The sequence below is a fragment of the Beta vulgaris genome, chromosome 2 (genome assembly GCF_026745355.1).
Source record: "Beta vulgaris subsp. vulgaris cultivar EL10 chromosome 2, EL10.2, whole genome shotgun sequence".
NCBI lineage: Eukaryota > Viridiplantae > Streptophyta > Magnoliopsida > Caryophyllales > Amaranthaceae > Beta > Beta vulgaris.
This window is the reverse complement of record NC_079203.1, coordinates 32,559,584-32,584,950: the sequence shown is the minus strand read 5'-3', so window position 1 is coordinate 32,584,950 and position 25,367 is coordinate 32,559,584. Positions and strand designations below refer to the sequence as shown.

General features: G+C 31.2%; 2 protein-coding genes across 2 annotated transcripts; one reads left to right on the top strand and one right to left on the bottom strand.

Moving 5' to 3' along the window:
- Positions 1–7,656: 7,656 nt before the first annotated feature.
- On the bottom strand, positions 7,657–13,731 carry LOC104886934 (chalcone--flavanone isomerase). The gene is made up of 4 exons (XM_010671488.4): positions 13,484–13,731; positions 12,902–13,060; positions 9,279–9,502; positions 7,657–8,272 (listed from the first exon to the last, which is right to left on the bottom strand). The coding sequence occupies exons 1-4, from the start codon at positions 13,587–13,589 to the stop codon at positions 8,009–8,011; spliced, it is 753 nt and encodes a 250-aa protein (XP_010669790.2). The 5' UTR covers positions 13,590–13,731; the 3' UTR covers positions 7,657–8,008.
- Positions 13,732–16,409: 2,678 nt separating this feature from the next.
- LOC125494807 (uncharacterized) lies at positions 16,410–17,933 on the top strand. Its single transcript, XM_048638628.1, has one exon. The coding sequence runs from the start codon at positions 16,410–16,412 to the stop codon at positions 17,931–17,933; it is 1,524 nt and encodes a 507-aa protein (XP_048494585.1).
- Positions 17,934–25,367: the final 7,434 nt, after the last annotated feature.

The window sequence follows — 25,367 nt, the reverse complement described above, 5'->3', positions numbered from 1 at the left end:
AGGTAATTCGTTATTTTCAAGTCCTTGTTTATTCCTAATACATAAAGAAATTGATTTTGGTGGCTTTATTGTTCAAATTTCGTTAATTGAATCAATTTTATTGTTTCTTAGATTGGTAATTTAAAATTAAATTATTTAATTACTATATTGATTTTCTAAAATTGCCAAATCTGTATATCGAATGTCTTCTACTTGTGGATTTCATGTTTTTTTTTTTTTGTTAAGAACATGAAATTTCGATTTTAGATCGAAATTTGCAATGTCTTCTGCATGTGGATTTCATGTTACAATTAGCTATTTCTGTAATCATAATCAATTTGATACTGAATTCAAGTATTGGTGTTAGTTCAAATCGCTCCTGTTTCCTTTTGTATCTGACCCATGCCCGCAGTTTAGATGTGTTACGGCAGAACGTGGCCTGCCTACATATATTCAGACTGACCTCACCCTTTATTGACCTACATTGCCCCTCACCCCCCCCCCAAATAGTTAGGTCTAGAGAGACTTGATAGATAATGTTACGATCAGCTATTTCTGTGCATATATTATGTATATAGTCAGTCTGATTATGTCTCTTTAATAAGATTTTTCATATTCAACGCATTCACTTTATCTTTTTTATACAATGGAACGTTGGAATAGTTAGAAAGCGTGCTCTAAAGTTAGAAAATATTACAAAAGGGAGTCGACATTCATATATATGCTCTTTAACATAACATTTTGTTGTTTTGCATGACACTTTTTAAATGACACTTGTTCGTGAACATGTAGACATCAACTACCTACGGTGGTGTGATGTTCCTAAAGAGCTAAAGAATTCACTTTACGAGTCGATAACAGTAAGTAACTCTTGTCCTTAATTTGTTGTATGTTTTATATTCTTGGAGTAACTCTTGTATGAAGTGAAATGATATTGAATTTTTTCAACCACCTTTATCTTACATCTTTGCTAAAATTGGGTACATGTTCTTATATTTGCTTGACTTGTGATGGATTATAATTTGTCCTCTAGGTCTGCACAAATATTTTATCCCCCTAACTCATGCATTATAGAAGAAAGCTATTGCTTATAATTTTCGTGTGTCTTGTGAACATGTTGATGATTTGCTCTTAAGGTTCTAGATTGAGTCCAAAGCTTCACATAAGTAGAAAGATCAATATCATTAGTGTTGCTTATTTTTTGTAGTATTCCCGCTCAAGTAATGAGGATTGTTCAACATATAGCTACTATAGAACAACAACAAATTTTAAGCACTTTTTCTTTCCTGCCTAGTATTAATTATACAACATATACAGGTATTGTACTGTCGTCTAAAAAAAAGGAATTGTATTGTACGACATTGTTGTGCTACACCTGCAACGCATACTGCCAATATATGGGTGAAATGATAATTTGATTATTTTAAAAAAAAAAATCATAGATAACAATTATAGGGAATATATGGTACATATATATTATAGTGAAACATAACAGTTATTCAAGATAAGTGTTAAATTTTCCTTCTTTCAATTTGTCATATAAATAGCAAACGTAACTTATTTGCAAAATGTGTTATCTAGTGGCGTAACGCGTATTATAAATGACTGTTATGTTTACTTTACATTACATTGACTTGGATAACATGCCAAAATTGGTATGTAAAAATATTATTTAACAGTTATGTTTTCCCTTTTTTGTAGTAGTGGCTCCTCCATTATTCTTTCCTGGAGAATGTTGGAGGCATAGATTTAATAGAGACATTACACAAGAAGATTGGGAGGAATTCAAAGAAGAGGAGATGAACATATGGCAATCCAAAATCATCAAGCTCTTCGTAAGGGATCCAAAGGTCCAACATGGAAATGTGGATAAACAAAGATCTAGTGTTGTTATTATAAAAAGTGATGTGGACTTTCTACTATGGCCAAAAATGGGAAAAGGAGATTTATCGAAACTCCTAAGTGTTTGCAAAGCATGGGGAGAGTGCATTGCAAATAAATATTTTCCCCCTGAACTCGCGTTGAAATATCATAGATCTATTTAGTGTTTTTACTAGAAAGTATAGGATAGTCCAAGTGGACGAGAATCTGAGTTTCAAAAAACTCATACAATACAAATGTCTCTTATGGCAAGAACACATAGCAGAAAGCGGCATCCCTATGCTTTTAGATGAAAATTACTCATATGATGATGATCCTAATGTAGATGAACATGAGGAGCCGCAAATCACCATTAGCTTTGCCCATCTCCAGGCTTGATAGATCAAGCAGTAGGGGCAAATATCTTAGTAATCATATTGATAGTGCATAGTTTATATTTTTTCCTAGGAAACTATGTATTTATTTTGAGTTCAATTTATAAATGTCTTATAAAGATATTTTATGATTAAGAAATATTATTTCAATTAATGAAACTATTTTATTTCTGCAATCCCTTCTTACTTCCATATCTTATAAAAATTATGGACTTGATTGTTGTTCATAAAATGAATAATAATTCCAAGGAAGTAATTTTAGGCCCAAACGCCTAAAAAGTGGTATACTAATTTTAAGACTTATCAACAAATTGATAACCTTAAAATAAATAATAATCAACAAAAAGTCTACAAACTTCTAGAAAAGGGGTCAAGGTACTCAATTGCTCAATAATCCCATAAGTTATTACAAAAGTAACCATTGAACAAATGGTCTTGTTATTTAAGGGACTTTGCCATAATATCCTTTCATCACATTTTTAGTTTCATCATCACATTTTCATTTCAAAAAATAAAATGAACAACAGGGTGTATGTAGACATGTCAATTGAGTTTGATAATGATTGTTTTAATCATCGTTTCGCCCTCAATAATATAAAGGAAGACAAAGATTTCACAAATGAAAGGGCGAGATGGGCAAAGAAAATGGCACTGGTATTTGGCGATGAACCCGCGGTAGAGCGAGAAGACCTGAAACTAGCGGGATCAAGCGATGCAAACATCGGTTCTAATATCGACCTTCGGTCTACCCAATATGGCCTAAATTGGCAGAGGAGTCACAACACCAACTGCTGACAGTCTGCAAAAGGTCGGGAAAGGAGGTTTCCACTATCTTAAATTTCCTAAGACCACAAATGGTGAATTGGCATATGCGAAGCGCCTAATTCTCTCTTGAACCCATTCCTCCCTCAAAGTGGCGAGGATAGAAGAAGGTCAAGATGAGAATCAACGGAGGATGGTGCACTTTAAGTGCTTGTGCAAGCTATGGGAGCTATTGGCCCAAGAAATTTTCTTTTCATGGATATAAATATTGCATTAATTGACAAAAGATATGCTTGCGACAACAACTACCATATCATAGGACCATCTTCGAGGCAAGGTTCAACAACTCCCCTGAATATGGCCACTACTTTGGAGTTACCAGACATAGTGCAGGGCACGAATTAGACGCTCATGAGTATAAGGCTATGGTAGAGACATTATTAGGGTACATTTCCAAATGTTATCTCTAGATGCTAGTCCATTTAATTAAAATATAATATTTATTTTATCTGCATATAAATAAATCATAATATAAATGAAATGAAATTACCTTAAATGGTAATCTTATTAGATGCATTTTCAATGATTCAATCGCTTTAACAATCAGTTTTTTGGTTCACCAAAGTGAAGTAAAAACAAACACTTGTCCATCTAATATTTATATTCCTCAAAAAATTGTTCCCATGAAATTAGGCAGTTAGGAAAAATTATTGGACGGTTAAAGCATATACATATAGGTTTAAGTTCATATGAGAACCACCCTTATGGTGAGAACCGTTAGAATCGTGAGAACCACTCATTTTTCCTCATTTTACGAAGATCTTGATCATTTCAGAACATTTTTGCTCATTTTTTGTTTTACTTATTTTTTGGTTTTGCTCGTTTAACAATTTTATGCTCATTTATCAACGTTTTTGCTCATTTTACGTTTTGCTCATTTTACTTTTTTTCTCATTTAACTTTCTTATGCTCATTTTACGTTTTTCTTCTTTTACATTTTTGTTCATTTTACGTTTTTGATAACTTAATGTTTTCTACTCATTTTATATTTCTGCTCATTTGTTACTTTTTTTTGCTCATTTTAGGAAGTTTTTGCTCATTTTAAGTGGTTCTCACGGTTCTCATCATAAGAGGGTTCTCACTAGAACCCAGCCCTATACATATATATATATATATATATATATATATATATATACATATACATATATATATATATATATATATGTATATACATATGTATATATATATGTATATACATATGTATATATATATATATATATATATATATATATATATATATATATATATGTGTATATATATATATATATGTGTATATATATATATATATATATATACACATATATATATATATATACACATATATATATATATATATATATATATATATATATATATACATATACATATACATATAGTACAATCTCTAAAAGATTCAAGGCTTAAATTAAAATTGATTACACATATCTACCATGTTTTGTCAATTTGTTCTGGACTATATGGCATGTCCATCAAAATGCTCAAATCATCACAAGGCATGAAATGTCATATCTGGAGAGAAAGATAGATTTAGTAAGAATGAATCCACTAAATGGATTTCTTCTATTCAAATATATTTTGGAGATAATCCTTTCATATAACAGGTTCTAGAATGTACAAGAGGATCTAAGGCCTTTCAAATAGGGTCTAATTTAGGTCACATACTAAAATGGATATTTCCTAAACTCGAAAGAAATTATAATGGTTGTATCTCTTTTGGTTTGCAAATCATGGGGAAAAACCATTACTGAAGAATTATGGCAACCTACATGTCTTGGAGATATCTAAAAAAGCTCTTTGTCAAAGGAAGTACAAAGAAAATAAAAATCTATAGAATGGTGGATTGGTCATCATTAAGAGATTTGGTACAATGCAAATGTGCATGTCAAATATGATACGATCTCATGACTTATGATGTAAATCCTTGGTTGTCATCACCAAATAATCCTACAAGTTCGCATCTCAAAGAAACTTTCTTAATGAATTTCATAATGGCTAGAAAGAGAGGTGAGGGACTACATGAAAGGTTGTTCTTCTAAACAAAATTCAGTCATCCTAAATAAAGGTTCATTGACCACCTTAGAACAATGGAGGAATGAAAGTTATGTAAAACGTTTGCTTATAAATAGAAGAAGGAACATCAAGCAACTGATAACAATCAAACATCACGCAACAACTTGCATTTACTCTTTTCTTAGTGTAACCTAGCCTTAGTCTATCCAATCCCCTTCTGGGGTTATAATTTAGTCCATTAGACTTATAACATGTCCTTGTGCCAAGTTCTGTAATCATCTGATTGAAGCAAGAAACCATGGAGGTCACATCCTTCATGCTTTCCCTTTAGTTGTCCAGCCTGGCTTATCCTCATATGTGTTGTAAAATCTTTCTTAAAGTTTGCGATATGTATGGGAATGTTTTGCCTTAATTAAAAGATTAATTATTGTTTCTCTATTTATTGTATTTCGCTTGAATTTAATAGGTGTTGTAGCTTAATCATTAATCAAATTGCAACAAAGTACGTTAGCAAGGTTTTACGGTAACTCCCAGGGACAAAGCCTCCCGTGGCATTCAATATTAAACTATTGGATGTGCATGGACCTTTTTGCAAGGTCAACAAATTGATTTTGCACCAACAACAACAGAAGGAGTATTATATTGTTAACCATTAAAAATCACTAGTGGAAAAAACCTTAGATGTCACTTAGTAATAATAGATACGGTTTTACAAAACCGCATCCGAAAATCATCCTTGAAAATGGAGGGAAAGTTGGGAGTAAAATATGATGCAGTCCTCGTGTGGACCACACCAGATTAAAAAAACCGCTGCAGTTTGTCTGAAATCTTATGCGGTTTTAGGGACCTCATCAGAAAATGGGCTTTTTAATCACGTAGCCCAGCTCTCCCCTTGTTTAGTCGTTATTTCCCTTACATCCCTCATATTCCTTCAACATTTTCATTTCTCCCTCTCACCTGGAAAATAATTAGGGTTTCTCTTTCTCCATCTTCCCTTCTCTTGTGCACACCAACGCTAATTGCGGCTGCCAAAGCTTCGATTCAAGTGTTTCTTGCATTCAAATTTTTCCCTGTTCTAAATTAAAACGTGTGCGTAGCTCGAATTTGTTTTTTTTTTCCGATTTTTGATTGATTTGGTTTGAAAACTTGAACCCTAGGAATCGAATTAGGGTTCCACCACCGTCCACCACCACTTGGTTCCACCTTCCCCCGACGGCCACCAGCTACCGCCAAGAAACCCCTCCAGTTGTGTCCTCCTCTAGAATTCGAACTTCTCGTGGGTTTCTCGTAAAACTCTTATTCTTCAGTTCTCGAATATTCTTTATCTTCTGCAATCAACGAATTTTTTATTACTTCTTTCAATTGTTGAAATGAGATTATAATAGTCTTTTTTCAATCAATACTTTGTGACCTAAATTTTCAATTTTCATCTATTTTTAGGTGAATTACAACTTGTTTTTCGTTCGAATTGTCGGAAACAAAATCAACAGCAACATTTCAGCAACAACAACATTAGAGACAATAACAACAACAACATTCAAGAATCTGAACTTTTTTTTTTTATCTGATCTGATCTGATTTGATTTACAAGATCTTATCTTGTATAAAATATATTATTACTATTATATTATTACTCCCTCTGTTTTTTTTTATTATTCTCACTTAGAATCTTGATACTATTCATACCTAGAGAGAATCTTCTCAATTTTTTTCAATTTATAAGAAAAAATATAGTCATGTGGGATCTTGTTTGATTCGTCTCAATTATTACATTATTAATATTCAATCGTTATAATTTTTACTAATATATAATGAAAGATATTTAAGTTCAAAAATGTGCATTGGGAGAAGTGAGAAAGATAAAAAAAAACAGAGGGAGTACTTTGTAATTCATTATTATGCAATACATTATAAGATCTTATTTATAGTATTAATATTATTATCATTTTATTTCTATCACAACGTTTACACAACCTTTATTAATAATAATTATTATTATTATTATCATTATTATAATAACAACAATAATAATTATAATCATTATAATAATAATAATTACTAAAAATAATTAGATATTCCAAGTCATTAATTTATAAGAGCACTTATAAAATGTTTCACACTTTCCCTTTAATAAAAATGTTTCACTTGAGAAGTCGGCAGACTCAACTCTTTTTTTTTCCATGAAAAATAATATAAGATATACAAACAACTATGACTTGCACAAGAAAGAAATGGATAGCGTGCAACTTCAAATAACAAGAGAGATTTGGAATTTGGTAGGAAGAGGTATACCGGATTTAAAAGTATAATTTGTATCTCGCACTTAGTTTATTTTAAAATGTAATCCGAACTTAGTAGTTTCGTTGTCATGAATTTGAGCTATCATATTTTATATATTTCTTATTTTTGCGCCAATCTTATGTTCTTAACACGTGGCTTTTAATTTTCTATTATTTAAAAACAACAGAAGAACTTAAAATAATAATAACAATGACATTTATAATTATAATAACAAGATTAATAATAATTACTAATATTAATAATTAATAAGTACAACATCAACAATAATAATCCTTTTGAACAAATGTACTAGTAAAAAATAGTATTAATAGTAATAATAAGTTTTTAAATATAAACATAATCTGATTTGATCTGATTACATCTGAAATAAGCAAAAATAAGGTGAACTGAACATAGCCTATATGAATTGATGAGTGGGTGTTTCCAAATAGTCGTTTCATTACAAAACCTCACATCATATGAGTCATATGAATATCCCCGTTATAATAGTATTCCATATCACATGGAGCGAGGCAAACACAAATCTTAGACAAACCTGCACTAGTCCCTACCTCTCTTTGAGCTTTTGTTTTTCATCGTTACAAATTTTATTTTAATGGACTTAATAAATGTAGCACTCTACTGACATACGACCTTTTGTTTCAAGCTTTTACGTCGGGTTGGTCTCGAACTAGTTCATGAACTTCATGTGTGGTCTTCTCATTTGCAACTCCAAGTATTGCACTATTTGATTCTAACTTCTCCTTGTTCAATAATTCTGAAACTCTAGTAGCCAAACTTTGCTTTGCTTCAGGGGAAACACCATGTTGTCCGATGATCGACTCCAATACTGCTTCCGATAAGTTTTTGTTCTCGATCACAACATTTCCTGCTTCTGGAATGAGATCATGCTTGCAAAATCCAATCTGAAATACATAAGAAAATCAAGATATAGCAATTTTAGTATGAAGATCGACAAATAAATGCTTCGTTTCTTACCTAAGTTATATACTGAGGTTAGAAATCAATGCATCTACAAAATTCTATTGATAAACGATTTAGAACGTAAATCTTCCATAACTTGAGCCAATCGTTTAATCAGTATGGTCAAACAATATCTTTCACAACTACAAGTCACAAGCAGAATAGTATGTACAATTAGACCCCATTGGCCGTTTCCAAGTCAAATATTCTACGAACGTAGCTTTTTTCTTTTAAAGACATTATGTGGCATAGATAAAAGGTAGTTTGGTGACATAGAAAGTTATATTTTTCCACATTAGTAGTTTTGACAATTCCAGGTACAAAGAAAAGGTGCTCGGTTGACAACTTAGAAAAAAAACTTCATTTGGAAAAATCAATTCATCAAGGAAGACTAAAACTAGCTGAAATAACTATGATTGATAGATTAGTTGAACCTAATAAGTTGATGGAATTGATATGATGGTTGGTTATATAATGTTTGTTAAACTAATATTTTAAGTAATCGAATTTTTAATTAGATATTTTGCAAAAAAAAAAAAAAAAAAAAAAAAAAAAAAAAAAAAATTGGTGAAGATTTAAAATAAGAAGATTTTCATCTAACATATGGCAAACGACACTCTAATTATTTTTCAATCCCTTTATTATTTGAGCTCTACATCATTTAACATATCCTAGGTAAACAACATCTCCCAATTTTGTAAAAAAAAAAAAATTAGAATTGCAATAGTAAATATATAATTTTTTATTTTTTGATCCATATGAGCCGCGAATGCAGTACAAAATACAAAGAAGAACCGGGGATTCGAATCTATAACCTATCGTTCAACCAAACAACTCCACTAAGCTTCTATAAAAAGAATCAAATATAAGTGCTTAAATTAATCCATAAAAAAGGTGCTTAGTTAAGTCAAAATATTTGCCTAATGTCCAATAAGATGGGGCACTAACCGTTAGTGATCCAAGAGGTGATTGAGTAAACAAAATAGAGTGTCCAGCAGGAAATTTCTCGTTCTTGAAGGCCTCAAGGAACTTTTCGACGGCCTTAGCTTCATTGTCGGTGTAGGCTCCGATGGCTTTCCAAAATGCAACGCAATTCTCGGTCACTTTTTCTGAATATTGTTGTCCCGTTAATGGTAATATCATCGTAACCTGGGTAAATTTCTCAAATGGACCTGCAAATTGATTGCTGAAATCAACTTATTACACCTAATTTACCAAGATATTGGAACATGACTATAAAATACCTTTTTGGTTTAGAAGGAGCCAGAAAGGCAAATATGTAAGCCAAACTAGATCAAATGTGACATATGGGACCTCAAAATTACTAAAAAAAAAGCTAGTGACAACTACCCTAAGCACACAATATTAGTCTAATGCGAGCTTACTTATTGACATACTAGTTTTTATATGCACGCGATGCGTGCGAAGATACGTAGAAAATTAATTTCTTTTAGAAGATGAAGAAAATTAAATTAATTATTAATTATTTCTAATTAATTAGGAATATTTGAATTCTTGATGGTTTTCTTTTTGTAATATTTTTTTATTTTTTAAATTAATTAGGTAGTTTTATTTTTTATTTTTTCATTAAAGTAAGTAGTTAGAATAGGGATGTTATGAGGTTAAAATGGGATTTGTAATATTTTGGTGTCCTACCCCTCTTCCCATATAGAACTAGCCTTCATATGCACGCGATGCGTGCGTTAATGTCAAAATTTGTTATTCTATTAGATACTCCATTCGTACTTTATTTATGGTTAAACTTAAATGTGAAAAATTCAACAGTTAGATGAATTTAGATATATTAATTCGCTAATGTAAAAAAATAAAAAGGTTGTGAGTGATTGTTAACATTAATTTTTTGTGAATGAATATTGAACATAAAAAACAAAAATAATGAGTTGGTTTAACTGAATTAAAGAATATCAAAGGTAGTGAATGTTCAGACTTTTCATGTGCACGTTATGTATGCCATCTTTTTTTATAAGGTATAAATATTTTGTCTATTTAATTTTTGATTGAAGTATTTGATGCATATACCATTTTAAACTTGTTTTAAATGGCAAGTTGGAATGAGAATTTTTAAATGATTTGTTTTTGTAATTTTTTTCTTTCCATTAATTAGATCATTAAGGGTATTTTAGTCACTTCAAAAGAGGACACCACACCTCCTCTCTTGGCTTATATAATAGATTGTAGCCCCAAATTATGGGCCAAATTGCTTCTATAATGAAATTTTACACGAACTTCATATATTCTCGAAAATCAGAATGATACAAAAAAATACTTCATTTATTTTAAACACAAATTAATTATTATAATGGGCGGTCTAAATTTAACATAAAATTAAACGAGCTCAAAATTGAATTTTTTTAACAAACCTATTCTATTTTACTATAACCTAACACTATCCTACTCATCCATTCTCTTCTCCTTCCTTTTTTTTTCTTGATTATCGAACTAAAACATATAATTTCAAAAAACTAACTCGGTACTCTTACAGTATGGATTAAACTAGTCGCTAAATGAATTAAAGTAGTCACTGAATTAATTAAAGAATGTCAAAACTGAATAGATTAAACTGGTCACGAAAAAGATTAACCTAGTTCCTAAATAGATTAAACTAGTCACTGTATTAAAAAAAAAAAAAGTGGCATGTTCTCTTCGTAATATTGGGCTTGGGTCGTGCCTAATTTTATGTCTAGGCGGTCTCTTACAAGATCAACTGTATTTTAAAATAGTTGACACAATTCTCCGAACACGATTGTCAATACATAAGTTTAATTATGATTATCTCTATATTATCTAATTCCTTACACGTAAAAATATATATAAAAAAATTGATATTTTAAAGTATAATCGAAATGGATCTAACAAAATCTCATGTTACTATATTTCTCCTTATATGAAAATCACAAAAACACAGTTAAAAGAGTGTATGTGAATAATGCTCGTGCCATCTATATTTTGGGAACAGATAAAATATTATTTACACATAGAGATATTAAAAAAAACTAATATGAACCCGGTGCACACTAATTAGTGTGCACTCAATCCATATCACGTGAGTTTAGGATAGTGTATATTGATATGATATAGTGTATGTTAAAATGATATAGTATATGTTAAAATGATATAGTGTATGTTAAAATGATATAGTATACATATGTATAATATAGTATATCTATTTTTGATATAGTGTATCTATTTTTGATATAGTGTATGTTTCTGTAATGCGTTTAAGTAAATATTTTCCTATAGGATATAGTGTACCTAGTTATGACATAGTGTTCCTATAGGATATAGTGTACCTAGTTATGATATAGTGTACCTCTGTATGATATAGTGTACGTAGTAATGATATAGTGTATCTATTTTTGATATAGTGTACCTGTGTATCATATAGTGTATCTATTTTTGATATAGTGTATCTATTTTTGATATAGTGTACCTATGTATCATATAGTGTTCTTAACTGGTCACGTGCCTGGGCCTGGTCCACACTATTTTTAGTGTGAACCGGGTCCATGCAAGATGAATGGTAGAGATATATGACTTCAATTCTACTAGTAGACACGATACACTTCCTCCTTATATTAGTTGCAACTTGCAAGTAAGAGAAAGTAGCTAGTGCGAGAACCAAGGGAGTCATAAACTTGTTAAGTGATGCACGTTCTATTTTCCTCATTATCCCATGTTCCTTAACTAATTTACGTGCACTTCAAAAAATAAAATGGTCGTGGAGAAGTGGTGACCCTTCAACATAAATGTTACTCCAACGTTGGCACTTGGCAGTGTATCTAACTTTCAACTCAAGACATGTCAAGTTGTCAACCATGGGATATTGAAAGTCAGTTACATATCATTATAATATGCCAAAGAAAGAAAAAGTTATACTCCCTTCTAATGGTCCAAATTGGGTATTATTTCTTCCGTTCCACTTATTATACAATGACCTACTGGCACTCTAATTTTTTTTTTTTATCATTCTCATTTAAAATACACTATTTATATTTAAAAGAGAATATTCTCTATTTTTTTCAATTCTAAAAAAAAATATAGTCATATAAAATCTTGTTTTATTTGTTCTCATTAGTACATTATTATTCCATCATTATAATCTTTACTAATATATGTTTAAACATTTGCCTTATGAGATGTGTATAAAAAAGTGAAACTGATAAAAAAAAAAAAAAACGATGAAGTAATCACCATTATGATGAAATTAAGGCTTCGATTCATACTAAATTAAAAAAAAAAATCACAATCTGTAGTTTAGGTATAGCTCAAAGAATATTGTTATAATTGGTAAAGTATTTTTAAATAGTTAGGCAAAATTCTAGGAAAGAAGCTGTGAGTGTCCGATCGTTAGATTATTACACAATTAAGTGAAAATTTAGCAGTACAATCGTATTTATTACTAAAATATTTAAAAAATTAACAAAAACAACTTTCAGAAATAGAAGATCTCACAGGAAAAAAAAAGCTCCAATTATATTTTGAGTTTAAAGCTCCAATTATTAAACGAGTGAAATATAAATTTGACAGTAATTGAGATTTATTAGAGATACCTGTAACAATATCCCGGAAAAACTCAACAGAATTCACCAACTCATCGGTGCCTTTACCCTTCCACTTACTTGCCAACGCTGCTATTCCATTTTCCTCTAAATACACCCCAATTGCCGTGAATTTCACAAACTTTCCTTGTATCTCTAATCCTCGCACCCCTACATATGCACATAAGACATAACGTACAAAATTAAATATCACAACTTTGCTTTCTTGTTATCATTAAAATTATTTCACAATACTTATATTTGGTTATTAGACAAAAACTAGTTCGTATCCTGAGACACCTCAATTATTTACCAACGTGCAATTTGAAGTAGTAAAAAATACAAATATTATCTTATCTTTAAATGATTTTCTCCTCATAAAAAAACCAACTGAGTATTGTATTGTAGTTAGCTAATGCTTTAACATATCAAATGAGAGATTATGATTCAAATCTTTAAACACACATTTTTATTATTTAACTTCTCATTCAACTTTGAACTATTTAAACTTGGGTTTATTCCCATACATTGGGCATTTTTTCTTTAAAATCAATAAATGTTTGTAAAAAAAATATTAAATCCTAGATAACTAACCTGCGCCACCGAGGAAGAAAGTTTTGTTAGAGCCAGGAGCTTTTACCGTCGATGAGAATGCGTAGTCTTCCACCTTCATTTCGCTAACGAGCGTTGAAGTAGCCATTGTTGAAGGACAAATAAGATTACTATTTTTGTTATATGAATGATATAATGGGAGAAGGAGTGTTGAGACGATCTGAATAGCAGTACATGAATGACTAAATTTATAAGAGTTGTGTGAATGTGAAAAATCTAACTAACAGTCCAAGTCATCTAGGGCAAGAAAGTCACGGTCAATTTTATGCTTTAGCGTTGGCGTTGCACTACTAATACTTCTAGCATAGGGTTTAGAGAGTAGTATTATATAAAAAATATCTATTCGCTCAAGTATGACTAGCACTCCAAATTAGAATTTCAGGAACCAAGTGTACGATAGTTAGTTAGTTTGTCTTGTCATTTGAGTTTTTTTAATAAAAAAGGGGAAACAGTTTTCAATTTTGGGTAGCTTAATTTTTCATTTAGATAGATAACAAAAACATTCAAAAAAAAAAATCAGGTGTAATTAGCCTTTTTTGAGTTTTTACCATTTATATATTTGTTTTGGCACTATTCAAAGTAAAGTTGATTTTACATACCGATACTAAAGACAAAATCACTAGAGAGATAATAACACTTTTAAAAACAACTTTTAACCTTTAAGAAAAACCTCTATTTCAAGGTATTAATAATAGAAATAATTGTTTCCAATAATAGATCAACATAATAAAGAAGGTATTTGAATAAGTACAAAAGGGTACAGTTTGTGACAAACTGAAAATTTTCTAAAACTTGAGTACGAAAATTTTCCAAATTCTAGAATAAAAAAGAATTACATACCGATACTAAAGACAAGTTTTGTAGGAAAACTGTTTGAGCAAATACTAATATATTATCAAAATTCTACAATATAGTGAGAACAAAATAAATTTTATAAAATCTTTCGTAAGCTTTATTCGAAAATACAATATTCAACAACTTTTTCCTTTTGTTTGTAAATATGTTTGCTTTCTCCTTAAAATTTAATCAGCTTCATATAACTCATGAAGGTCACACAATGATAAATAAAAAACTACCCTTGATCCTACTTTATTACAAATCAAAATCAAACCAATTCACCATTATTCACAAGCAAAACTTGTTAGTATATATACTAACACAACATATAATTGAAGAAAAATAGACTTTCTTACTTAGGTCCTCAAAACTAAAACTCCTGGAAATTCATCTCCAAATTTTTCTTAAAGTACCATAATTAATATTCTCTCAAAAATAATCAGTAGTCAACTAAGACTTGAGATAGTAACTAAACAATCTTTTCCTGAAAATTCATACAATCTTCATTTCAATAAAATTAACACATTCACATAATATAAACTCATTGCTTAAATTCATAATATAAAAATACGACTATTCTTTCCAAAGTCAATTACCTTAATTGACTAGTTTCTTCCCTTTTCTCCTTTATTAAACTTTCAATATCTCCCAAAAGAATATATTTTTTCTTTTATTAGAGTCACTTATTTATTTCAATAAGTGATATACCCAATCCTTATAATCACTCTATCTTTCATATTGCAAAACAACAATTATACGCTATCATTCAAGCAAAAGTTTGAGACTACTCCCAAATATAATACTCCTCTTGACATTCAATAATCTCCCAAAATCAACTTAGAATACATTTATAGAATTCTAGTATCTTACTTCACCTTTAAAAACAAAAATGATCTAAAGAAACCTGCTAAAGTTTCAAATATGGTCTACTTCTTACTTTCTTTGCTTAACTATGACAACGATAACTCCTTTTAGAATATTTGCGATTCAGCACAGGGAAGAATTCCTTAATTAAATTCAACTTCAAATATGGTATCTCATATACATATAAGGTCCTCATAATATTCCTTATTAGTCACCTTTCAAAGGTTATCTCTATATCATTGCTAAGATGGTGTTGACTATGATGCATATGAGGAGCATCAAGTTCGAAAGCATAGGTCGTTGTTGGCCGGACAGTGCCAACCACTGTGCGAGACTGTGCCAGAGTCCTAGTTCTGTTAGGATTCGTATGTAGCTAGTGTCCTAATTCTGTTAGGAGACTATGTAGTTTAATTAATTTAATTGCATATTAGGAGTTTAATTTCAGTTGTGTGAGTGATAAAAGGAATCATATTATACTTAAGAGTCTAATTCCTTTATCATTAAGTCAAGTTAGGAGTCTAAATAAAATAAGATAAGATATGAGAGTTTAATTAGGCGTGTGCTAGAGTTTAGTGTTTATCTTTTCAGTTTGTGTTTATCTTATTAGTTATTAGTTTCCTAATATCAGTAGGATTAGGGTTACTAGTTTCTTTATGTTTGCACGCCTATATAAGGCTATTTCGTTCATTAATAAAAGTTAGTTTTTGAGTTTATGAATTAAAGTGTTAAGCTTGTGCTTGCATAGAACTGAGTGTTCAAATACACAAACTGCGACTTTGTATGATCTTAGAGCCGAGACTCACAAAAGAACCTCTTAAACTGCGATTTAAGAGCCTATCCTTTTTATTATTATTGTTGTTCGTCCATAAATCCATAAAAACACAAAAAGAGTTCGAACCGCCAACAAAAATTACATCAAGTGGTATCAGAGCAGGGTGCATTGCGACGGTGCGTGAGGGCGCGTCCGGTGTCCAAATTGTAATTTTTTTGGTTCTGTAGAAAGCTAACATACAGGGCTACATCGTGGCAAAATTTCAGCCTAAACCGATAAGTAACGAAGTCACAGCGATCTCAAACTTTGACGCAAAAATCCTGTCTTTGCGCAAAGATGGTGGGTGAATCTTCGAGGAATCTGGGAGACGATGTTGATCTCCTAGGAAATAAGATGTTGAATTTAGATGCTAGCCTCAATTAAGTGGTGGAGACTATGAGGGAGATGCAAAAGGAACTATTGGGATTGAGAAACAAAGCTGAAGAACGTTCCTACAACTCCTATGATCGACAACCACGCAAGGAGGAAGAGATGAAACTAAGTGAACTCCCGGAATTTGATGGTACCTTAGAGCCTGATGTTTACTTGGATTGGGAAAGGCGTATGCAGCGCATCTTTGATCACAAGAATGTTAGTGATGCGACAAGTTTTTCTTATGCTACCCTTAAATTCACAAGGTACGCTTCTTTATGGTTTGAAAACATGCAAGTGAGGCGAGAAAGAGAAGGGAAGGAATCCATCTCTACTTGGTCAGATTTGAAACTTAAACTAAAGAAACGTTTTGTTCCACGTACTTATAAGCAAGATTTGTTTGTAAAGTTTAATTCTTTGCAACAAAATCAATTAACTGTGGCACAATATGTGCAAGAATTTGAGAGGCTTTCAATGGCGTGTGATTGTAAGGATGAAGATGAGCAAAAGAGTGCCAAGTTTTTGATTGGGCTTAATACCCCTATTGCAAATCTCGTGGAACTTCAAGTTTATCATTCTTTTGATGAGTTATGTCAGTTGGCTACGAAGGTGGAAAGACAGCAAAAGGAGGCTAAGGGTAAGAGCACTCGTTTTCCTTTCACTCCTAAAACTGAAAATTATTCTTCTTTCGTAAAGAGTGAAGCTTTAGACAAAGGAAAGGGAGGTGAAGAGGAATTTAAAACTCCTACTAATGCCACGGCTGGTCAAAAAGGAATGAGGGAAAGGGTATGCTTTAAGTGCCAAGGACAAGGGCATCTCGCAAAACAATGTCCTAATAGGATGTTGATTACTTTGGAGGAACGTCTTGCCTTGTTGACACAACAGATGGAAGAGAAGTCGGGGGAGAGGTCTAGGGAGGATGAGAGGAATCCTGAAGCAACGTTGCATGACATGGCAGATCCATCCTTTTGGGCTGCAACTCCTATCTATGAACCGGAAGACAAGAGAGGACTGATTGTGCGAAGGACTTTGGTGGCAGCACCATTAGAGGACGCAACACATGAGCAGCGTGAGAACATATTAGAGTCTAGATGTTTGATCAATGGTAAGGTTTATAATTTCATCATAGATTCGGGTTCTTGCACCAATGTTGTAGCACGTGCCTTGGTGGATTCGTTGGAGTTACTTACGCAAGATCATCTAAAGCCTCATAAGCTGAGTTGGTTGAGTGATGATGGAGGTGTGCGTGTTAAGAAGAGGGCTTTGGTAGGTTTTCGAGTGGGAGGGTATATGGATCAGATGTGGTTTGATGTAGTTCCGATGACTGCTTGCTCGTTACTCCTACGGCGCCTGTGGCAATATGATCGACAAGTGCTACACCATGGTCGAGATAATGTGTATTCGTTGCTCGTGGATGGTGCTCGTGTGGGCCTCAAGCCATTGTCGCCTAAGAGAAGCTTGCTTCCTATGCCTAAGGATAGTGCATCGAGTGTACAAGATGGTGGGGGTCATGTTTGCCTACAAAATTGTCGAGAGGAGATGCTATAGGCCGCAAGCAACAAGAAGGAAAGAAGGGCTAATGTGCTGCATCTTCGACAAGACTCACGTCTAAGTGAAGGTGACTACGTATGGCTTTCCCTTAGTGCTCAAAAGCTGCACATTGATCATAAGAATGATGAACCAATGGATGAGGGTCCTTTCAAGGTTGTTAAGAAGCTTGGATTCGACACATACAAGGTTCTATTAGGGCGTGGCATATGTGCAACACTTGGGGGAGTTAATTTGGTGCCGTGCTTAGAAGACCCTTGAGGACAAGGATCTTTTCAAGAGGGGGAGAATGATGGATATGAGGAGCATCAAGTTCGAAAGCATAGGTCGTTGTTGGCCAGACAGTGCCAACCACTGTGCGAGACTGTGCCAGAGTCCTAGTTCTGTTAGGATTCGTATGTAGTGTCCTAATTCTGTTAGGAGACTATGTAGTTTAATTAATTTAATTGCGTATTAGGAGTTTAATTTCAGTTGTGTGAGTGATAAAAGGAATCCTATTATACTTAGAAGTCTAATTCCTTTATCATTAAGTCAAGTTAGGAGTCTAAATAAAATAAGATAAGATATGAGAGTTTAATTAAGCGTGTGCTAGAGTTTAGTGTTTATCTTTTCAGTTTGTGTTTATCTTATTAGTTATTAGTTTCCTAATATCAGTAGGATTAGGGTTACTAGTTTCTTTATGTTTGCACGCCTATATAAGGCTATTTCGTTCATTAATAAAAGTTAGTTTTTGAGTTTATGAATTAAAGTGTTCAGCTTGTGCTTGCATAGAACTGAGTGTTCAAATACACAAACCGCGACTTTGTGTGATCTTGGAGCCGAGACTCACAAGAGAACCTCTTAAACTGCGATTTAAGAGTCTATCCTTTTTATTATTATTGTTGTTCGTCCATAAATCCATAAAAACACAAAAAGAGTTCGAACCGCCAACAAAAATCACATCAGACTATATCTATAAATAAAATATATAACTTATCTAAATCTTAATAATTCCTCCAAGCTAGTATAAACCATTGACCTCCTACTTGTTTCCACAAATTATGAAATTTCTCTTCCTTACTCATGTCACTAAACATTAAAGATCATCCAACTACATAAAACTTCAAATAACTAATTTCACGATTCTTAAAACATAATATAATGTATTGCCTTCTTCACTCCTACTAAAAAAAATAACTACTAAACTTCTTTCCTTCAAAGGAATAAACTAGAACAATTTTCACCTTTAATGGATCTCAAATAGTCAACTTGGCTTACTTTGAACTCATAGGTTCTCCTAACACTTATAAATCTACAAAATAAACATATTGATGCTTTATACAATATATATAAATCACTTTGCATGAATTGGATCACATGCATACATATCATATAAGACATTAAATAACCAAGTTCATCTCATAGAAAATATACATGCCAAAAAAAATATCGTAAGAGATAGTAATCTCACAACTTGCAAGTAGCTTTTCTTAAACATATATGTCATGAGAGAGAGAATAATAACTCAATTCTTATAATAAACAATAAACTCTTTCTTTTGCTTATGAAAAATACGAAGATTTTTCATATTAACTTGACAATATGTCAAAATTCCTTAAAATATATTCAAAATGATCATATTACAAGTAGAACAATAAACACTAAACAATTCATTAACAAAAATCAATACTTTATAAAAAAAGTTTCAGCTTTATAATTCAAATAAATATATATAGATTTATAAGATAAATACAGATTGCATGTTGACATAATAATCAAAATAAAAATAACATTTGAACTATAATTTGAAATGAATCAAAAAAATTATATATGAAATTCCTATATGAAAAAAAAAAATTTGTTTGATATTCTTGAAAAATACATATATATGTATATGACGAAAAGATTGTTATTTATTTTTTTGAGTACTAGGCTTAGTGTATGAATAATTAGTCGAGTGAGTTCCCAGGAAAGAGAGGTGCGGCACAAACGGCCAACTTAAGTACCAAGTCTTTCCTTAGCCAGAACTTTCCTCAGAAAAATAAATCCACATACTTATTCCGTTCTTCAAAATATAAATCAGAAAATATTTATACTTGAAAATATAATATTTGCTTAAAAGAAAGAACTTTTTTTTCACATAATATAAAATGTCAAAAAAATAAAATGCAAATAGAATGCAAAACTCTATCTTATATGCCCTTCCTAGATCTACCCATATTCTCATTGACTGTTTATTTTTATTTTCAAAAAGAACCGGAAAACTGATACCACTTTGTAACACCCCCAAATTTCTCTCTTTTGGAAAACTTATTTTAATATAAAACTTTGAGAAACTTGAGAGTATTACGCCACGTGATAACGTTAAAGGCTTAACTATAACTGAACTTAACTAATGCAGCGGAATAACTTAAATAACTTCTCTTTATTAACATAAATTTTATTGTACAACTATATAACAATGGAAGTAAAGAAAATAAAATAACAACTCCTTAACTAATTATGATTCCTCACTAGCTCCCCCATATGAAGTATGCATCATATCCAACCTGTAAATCTGCTCACCAAAAGGGTCATCACAGGGACAAAGCCATAAAACAAAACAAAACAAAAGCTGCAGTGATAAAATACTGAGTACATGTATATGCGGAATATTAAACACTATTTATTTAATTAAACTTTTGAAATATTTAATTTCAAAAAACCTTTCTTATACTTGATAATACTTATAAATATAAAGTATATAACCTTGAAAAAAATCTTTTTCCTTGCCTAGGTACCTTCCTAAAGTGTGCACACCCCCCAAGTTTAGTATTCCTTACTGAGTCTATTACGAGGGGAACTACCTTGTCCACATGACTTATACAAAAAGTACATGGGTAAATAATATAATAGCTACCGTTCTTGCTAATAAATAACAAGTCGTGGCCTCTTTATAAATTCTGATATACTGATCATAAAAGATCATATATCTAATAAAAATCCTTCTGAAATCATCCTCCTTTAAAAAGAATAATAATTCTTAAAACTTAGGCATGTAAAGGCATAAATAAAATAACTTGCTCAAGGTTAACCTTTGAAAAATAATAATATTCAAAAACACTCCTTTTTAAATATTTAAACATAATCAAAAGATCAAACTCCTTCTAAAATATTTGAATATAAATTAAAGATCAAACTTTATAAATATATTAACGAAAGACATAATTCCAAAGTTCATAAATAAAATTTGTAAACATTCAAACATGTTCATATAAAACAGATGCAGTTCATAATAAAACTCATAAAAACATGTATTTCAATCAAAAATATTTTCTTAAAAACATGATACTACACTTGCAAAACAATTATTAAAGATCTACAAATACACGCACCTTGAAAATTAATAAGTACTAGGGAGAAAGAGAAAGGTAGGCTAAGAGGGAGAGAGAGTTTAAACTTCAGAAAAGAGATTTATTTCTCAAATTTGGTGTAAAAAATATGATGGGTGGAGACCCCTATTTATACTAGTTGGAAAAGTAGAATCGGAATAGGAATAGGATACTAAAAGATAAATATACGGAAAAGGATAAACTAATCTAGCTAAGATATAACTAATATTTACGCTTTTCCAACTAAAATTAGGAAAAGATATAAATTATCTCATAATACATAATTATATAAGGTAAATAACTAAAAGATAATAGACAAGGAATAAAAGTAACCAAAAAGTAACCAAAACTCTATCAAATAATGCCGTGAGATATGATGCGGCGGAAAACTTGTTTTTTTTTTCTTTTTTTTTTATAAATCCTTTTTTTTGCAATTTCTTTAAATCATTTTTTTTTTCTTTTTTCTTTTCTTTTTGCAAACCTTTTTGAAATGGTTTTTAAAACATTTTTAATTTTATTTTGAACCAACTGCTTGAATGTAAAACTTAGGAAAGTTAGGTCCGAAATTCATTTGGGCTAAAATTTGTTTTAAATACCCAAAACCTTTCTTATAAAAGCCTTTCTAATAAATAATAAGCCTTTTTCGTAAATAAAACCTTTTTTTAAAACTAAAACTTTTATAAAAATATAAATATTAACTTACTAAAGATACGGAGTATTACAGACTACCCCCCTTAAAAGAAGTTTCGTCCTCGAAACTTGAAACAAGCAAGTAAGAGGTAAAACAAGTAATTAACATATACCAAAATTTTTCTATCAAAGTAGGTTGGCTTATTTAATAACTCTTAAAATAAGTAAAATTTAGGTCAAAAATAGCGTTTTAAGTTCAAAAGCGCGAAACTCTATCGCATTCTACCCCCCTTAAAAGGAGTTACGCCCCCGTAACTCGCTAAGGTTTAAAACTTGACTTAAAATTATTTACCAACTTTGTAGTGAAAACAATTAAGAATCTTTGTTGGAAAAGTAACAACAAAATCACTAGAGAGATAATAACACTTTTAAAAACAACTTTTAACCTTTTAAAAAAAACCTCTATTTCAAGGTATTAATAATAGAAATAATTGTTTCCAATAATATATCAACATAATAAAGAAGGTATTTGAATAAGTACAAAAGGGTACAGTTTGTGACAAACTGAAAATTTTCTAAAACTTGAGTACGAAAATTTTCCAAATTCTAGAATAAAAAAGAATCACATACCGATACTAAAGACAAGTTTTGTAGGAAAATTGTTTGAGCAAATACTAATATATTATCAAAATTCTACAATATAGTGAGAACAAAAGAAATTTTATAAAATCTTTCGTAAGCTTTACTCGAAAATATAATATTCAATCAACTTTTTCCTTTTGTTTGTAAATATGTTTGCTTCTCCTTAAAATTTAATCAGCTTCATATAACTCATGAAGGTCACACAATGAATATCATAAAAACTACCCTTGATCCTACTTTATTACAAATCAAAATCAAACCAATTCACCATTATTCACAAGCAAAACTTGTTATTATATATACTAACACAACATATAATTGAAGAAAAATAGACTTTCTTACTTAGGTCCTCAAAACTAAAACTCCTGGAAATTCATCTCCAAATTTTTCTTAAAGTACCATAATTAATATTCTCTCAAAAATAGACAGTAGTCAACTAAGACTTGAGATAGTAACTAAATAATTTTTTCCTGAAAATTCATACAATCTTCATTTCAATAAAATTAACTCCACACAATATAAACTCATTGCTTAAATCCATAATATAAAAATACGACTATTCTTTCCAAAGTCAATTCCCTTGATTGACTAGTTTCTTCCCTTTTCTCCTTTATTAGACTTTCGATTTCTCCGAAAAGAATATATTTTTTCTTTTATTAGAGTCACTTATTTGTTTCAATAAGTGATATACCCAATCCTTATAATCACTCTATCTTTCATATTGCCAAAACAACAATTATACGCTATCATTCAAGCAAAAGTTTAAGACTACTCCCAAAAATAATACTCCTCTTGACATTCAATAATCTCCCAAAATCAACTTAGAATACATTTATAGAATTCTAGTATCTTACTTCACCTTTAAAAACAAATATGATCTAAAGAAACCTGCTAAAGTTTCAAATATGGTCTACTTCTTACTCTCTTTGCTTAACTATGGCAACGATACACACTAGTGGAAAAATAGGGAAGGGCTGGGCTAAAAAAGGCCCTTAGGGCTGCGCTTTTAGACATCAGCTCTTTCCATAGCAGCCTTTCACTTTTTAAGTAGGTCTGCGCTTTTCAAACGCAACCCTTCACAACGAAGGGCTGCGCTTTTAACAAAAAACGCAGCCCTTCATGCTTAAAATAAAGGGCTGCGCTTTTTACCTAAAAGCGCAGCCCTTCTACAAGTGAAGGGTTGCATTTTTAGGTAAAAGCGCAGCCCTTCTAAACATGAAAGGCTGCGTTTTTAGTAAAAAAACGCAGCCCTTTTGACCCAAAACAAAATAATTTTTTTTTTTTTTTTTTTGCAATTTTTTACTTCTAAATATATCTACTCATGTTGATATTGTTTAAACAATCCAAAATAGAAAAGATTGATCAATGAACCACGTATTTGAAATTGTTCTTACAGCAAAGCAACTAAATATTTTGTCATCAAAAAGATTAACATCTCTAGATCATAAGTAACAGTACATCAAAAATCCCTTAAAAGAAACAGTAAAGCAGAAGAACTAAGTTCGTAATCATCATCTAAAACTAAACATCTTTGCATAGTTATAAGTAGCAAACTAAAAAACCAATTACCCAAGAAAATAAAACATGGGATAAATCACAAAAGAAACACCAAAACACATACCATAGAGAATAACAAAAGGGAAAGATACAAGTGAAAACAATCTAAAAACAACAAGAAGAAAACAAAAAATAGGAAAAGCCAAAAACCGAAAATAAAGCCAAAAATCGAAATCGCATAACCTATAGTTTTGGGAGATTATTATTATGACCTTGGAAGAAGTGGGTTTTGTTTCTCGCTAGAATAAGCAATGAATCCAGGTTGACCAAGATTAATGGTGATATTATTGAGATGATATTATTGCATCTAAACTAAAAAACGAAATGAAATTAAATAAACTAAAAAACAAAAAAGTATAATGAAATCAGATCTGGAACTAAAAGCCGAAACCCTAATTAGAAAAATGACGAACCAATTTTCGCTAATGAAGGTAAACCTAATCGAGATCGAGCGAAGAAAATAGAGAGAAGGAAAATAAAAAAACGAACGAAAATTGAAAAACAAGGGACGAAAATGAACAAAAAAAAATGAACGAATATGAAAAAAAAGAATGAAAATGAACAGAAAGGAACGAAAATAAGAAAAGCAAGAACGAAAATCAACAAAAATAAAAAAACGAACAGAAATACAAAAGAGAAAAATTATAAATCTGAAATTACATTAATTAATCAAAACAAACATCAACAAATTATAGATCTGAAAAACGAAAAATCATCACTTGTGATGACGGTGTGGGTGTTGCTGTTGGTGCGGGTGTTAGCGGTGTTGGCGGTGGGTAACAACGACAGAAGTACAAACGAACAGAGGGTTGTGATGACGGTCGTGGCTCCTTGAGAATTCGCTTGGACGCCATTGTTGAAGAAAGAAACCCTAATTTAGCTAAAAAATGCAGAAAATGAAGGTTTGGAAGAAGAAGAGTTGAATGAGGGTGGAAAAATATAGGATTTGATATTTGTTTTTGTGGAGAAGAGAGAGAATTGAATGAGGGAGAAGGAAGGGCGTGAGAGAGGAGGGAGAATAGAGGAGAGAGAATAGAGGAGAGAGATTATGGTGTAAATTTGTAAAACGATATTCAATACCAAGAGCGCAGCCATATGAAAACGATTCAAGTACTTTCAATTTTTTTTTTTTCAAAAAAAAACCATATAGGGCTGCGTTTTTTTTTTGACAAGCGCAACCCTTCACTCAGAAGGGCTGCGCTTGTCAAAAAAACGCAGCCCTTCTTCCAGTCAGAAGGGCTGCGTTTTTTTCTGA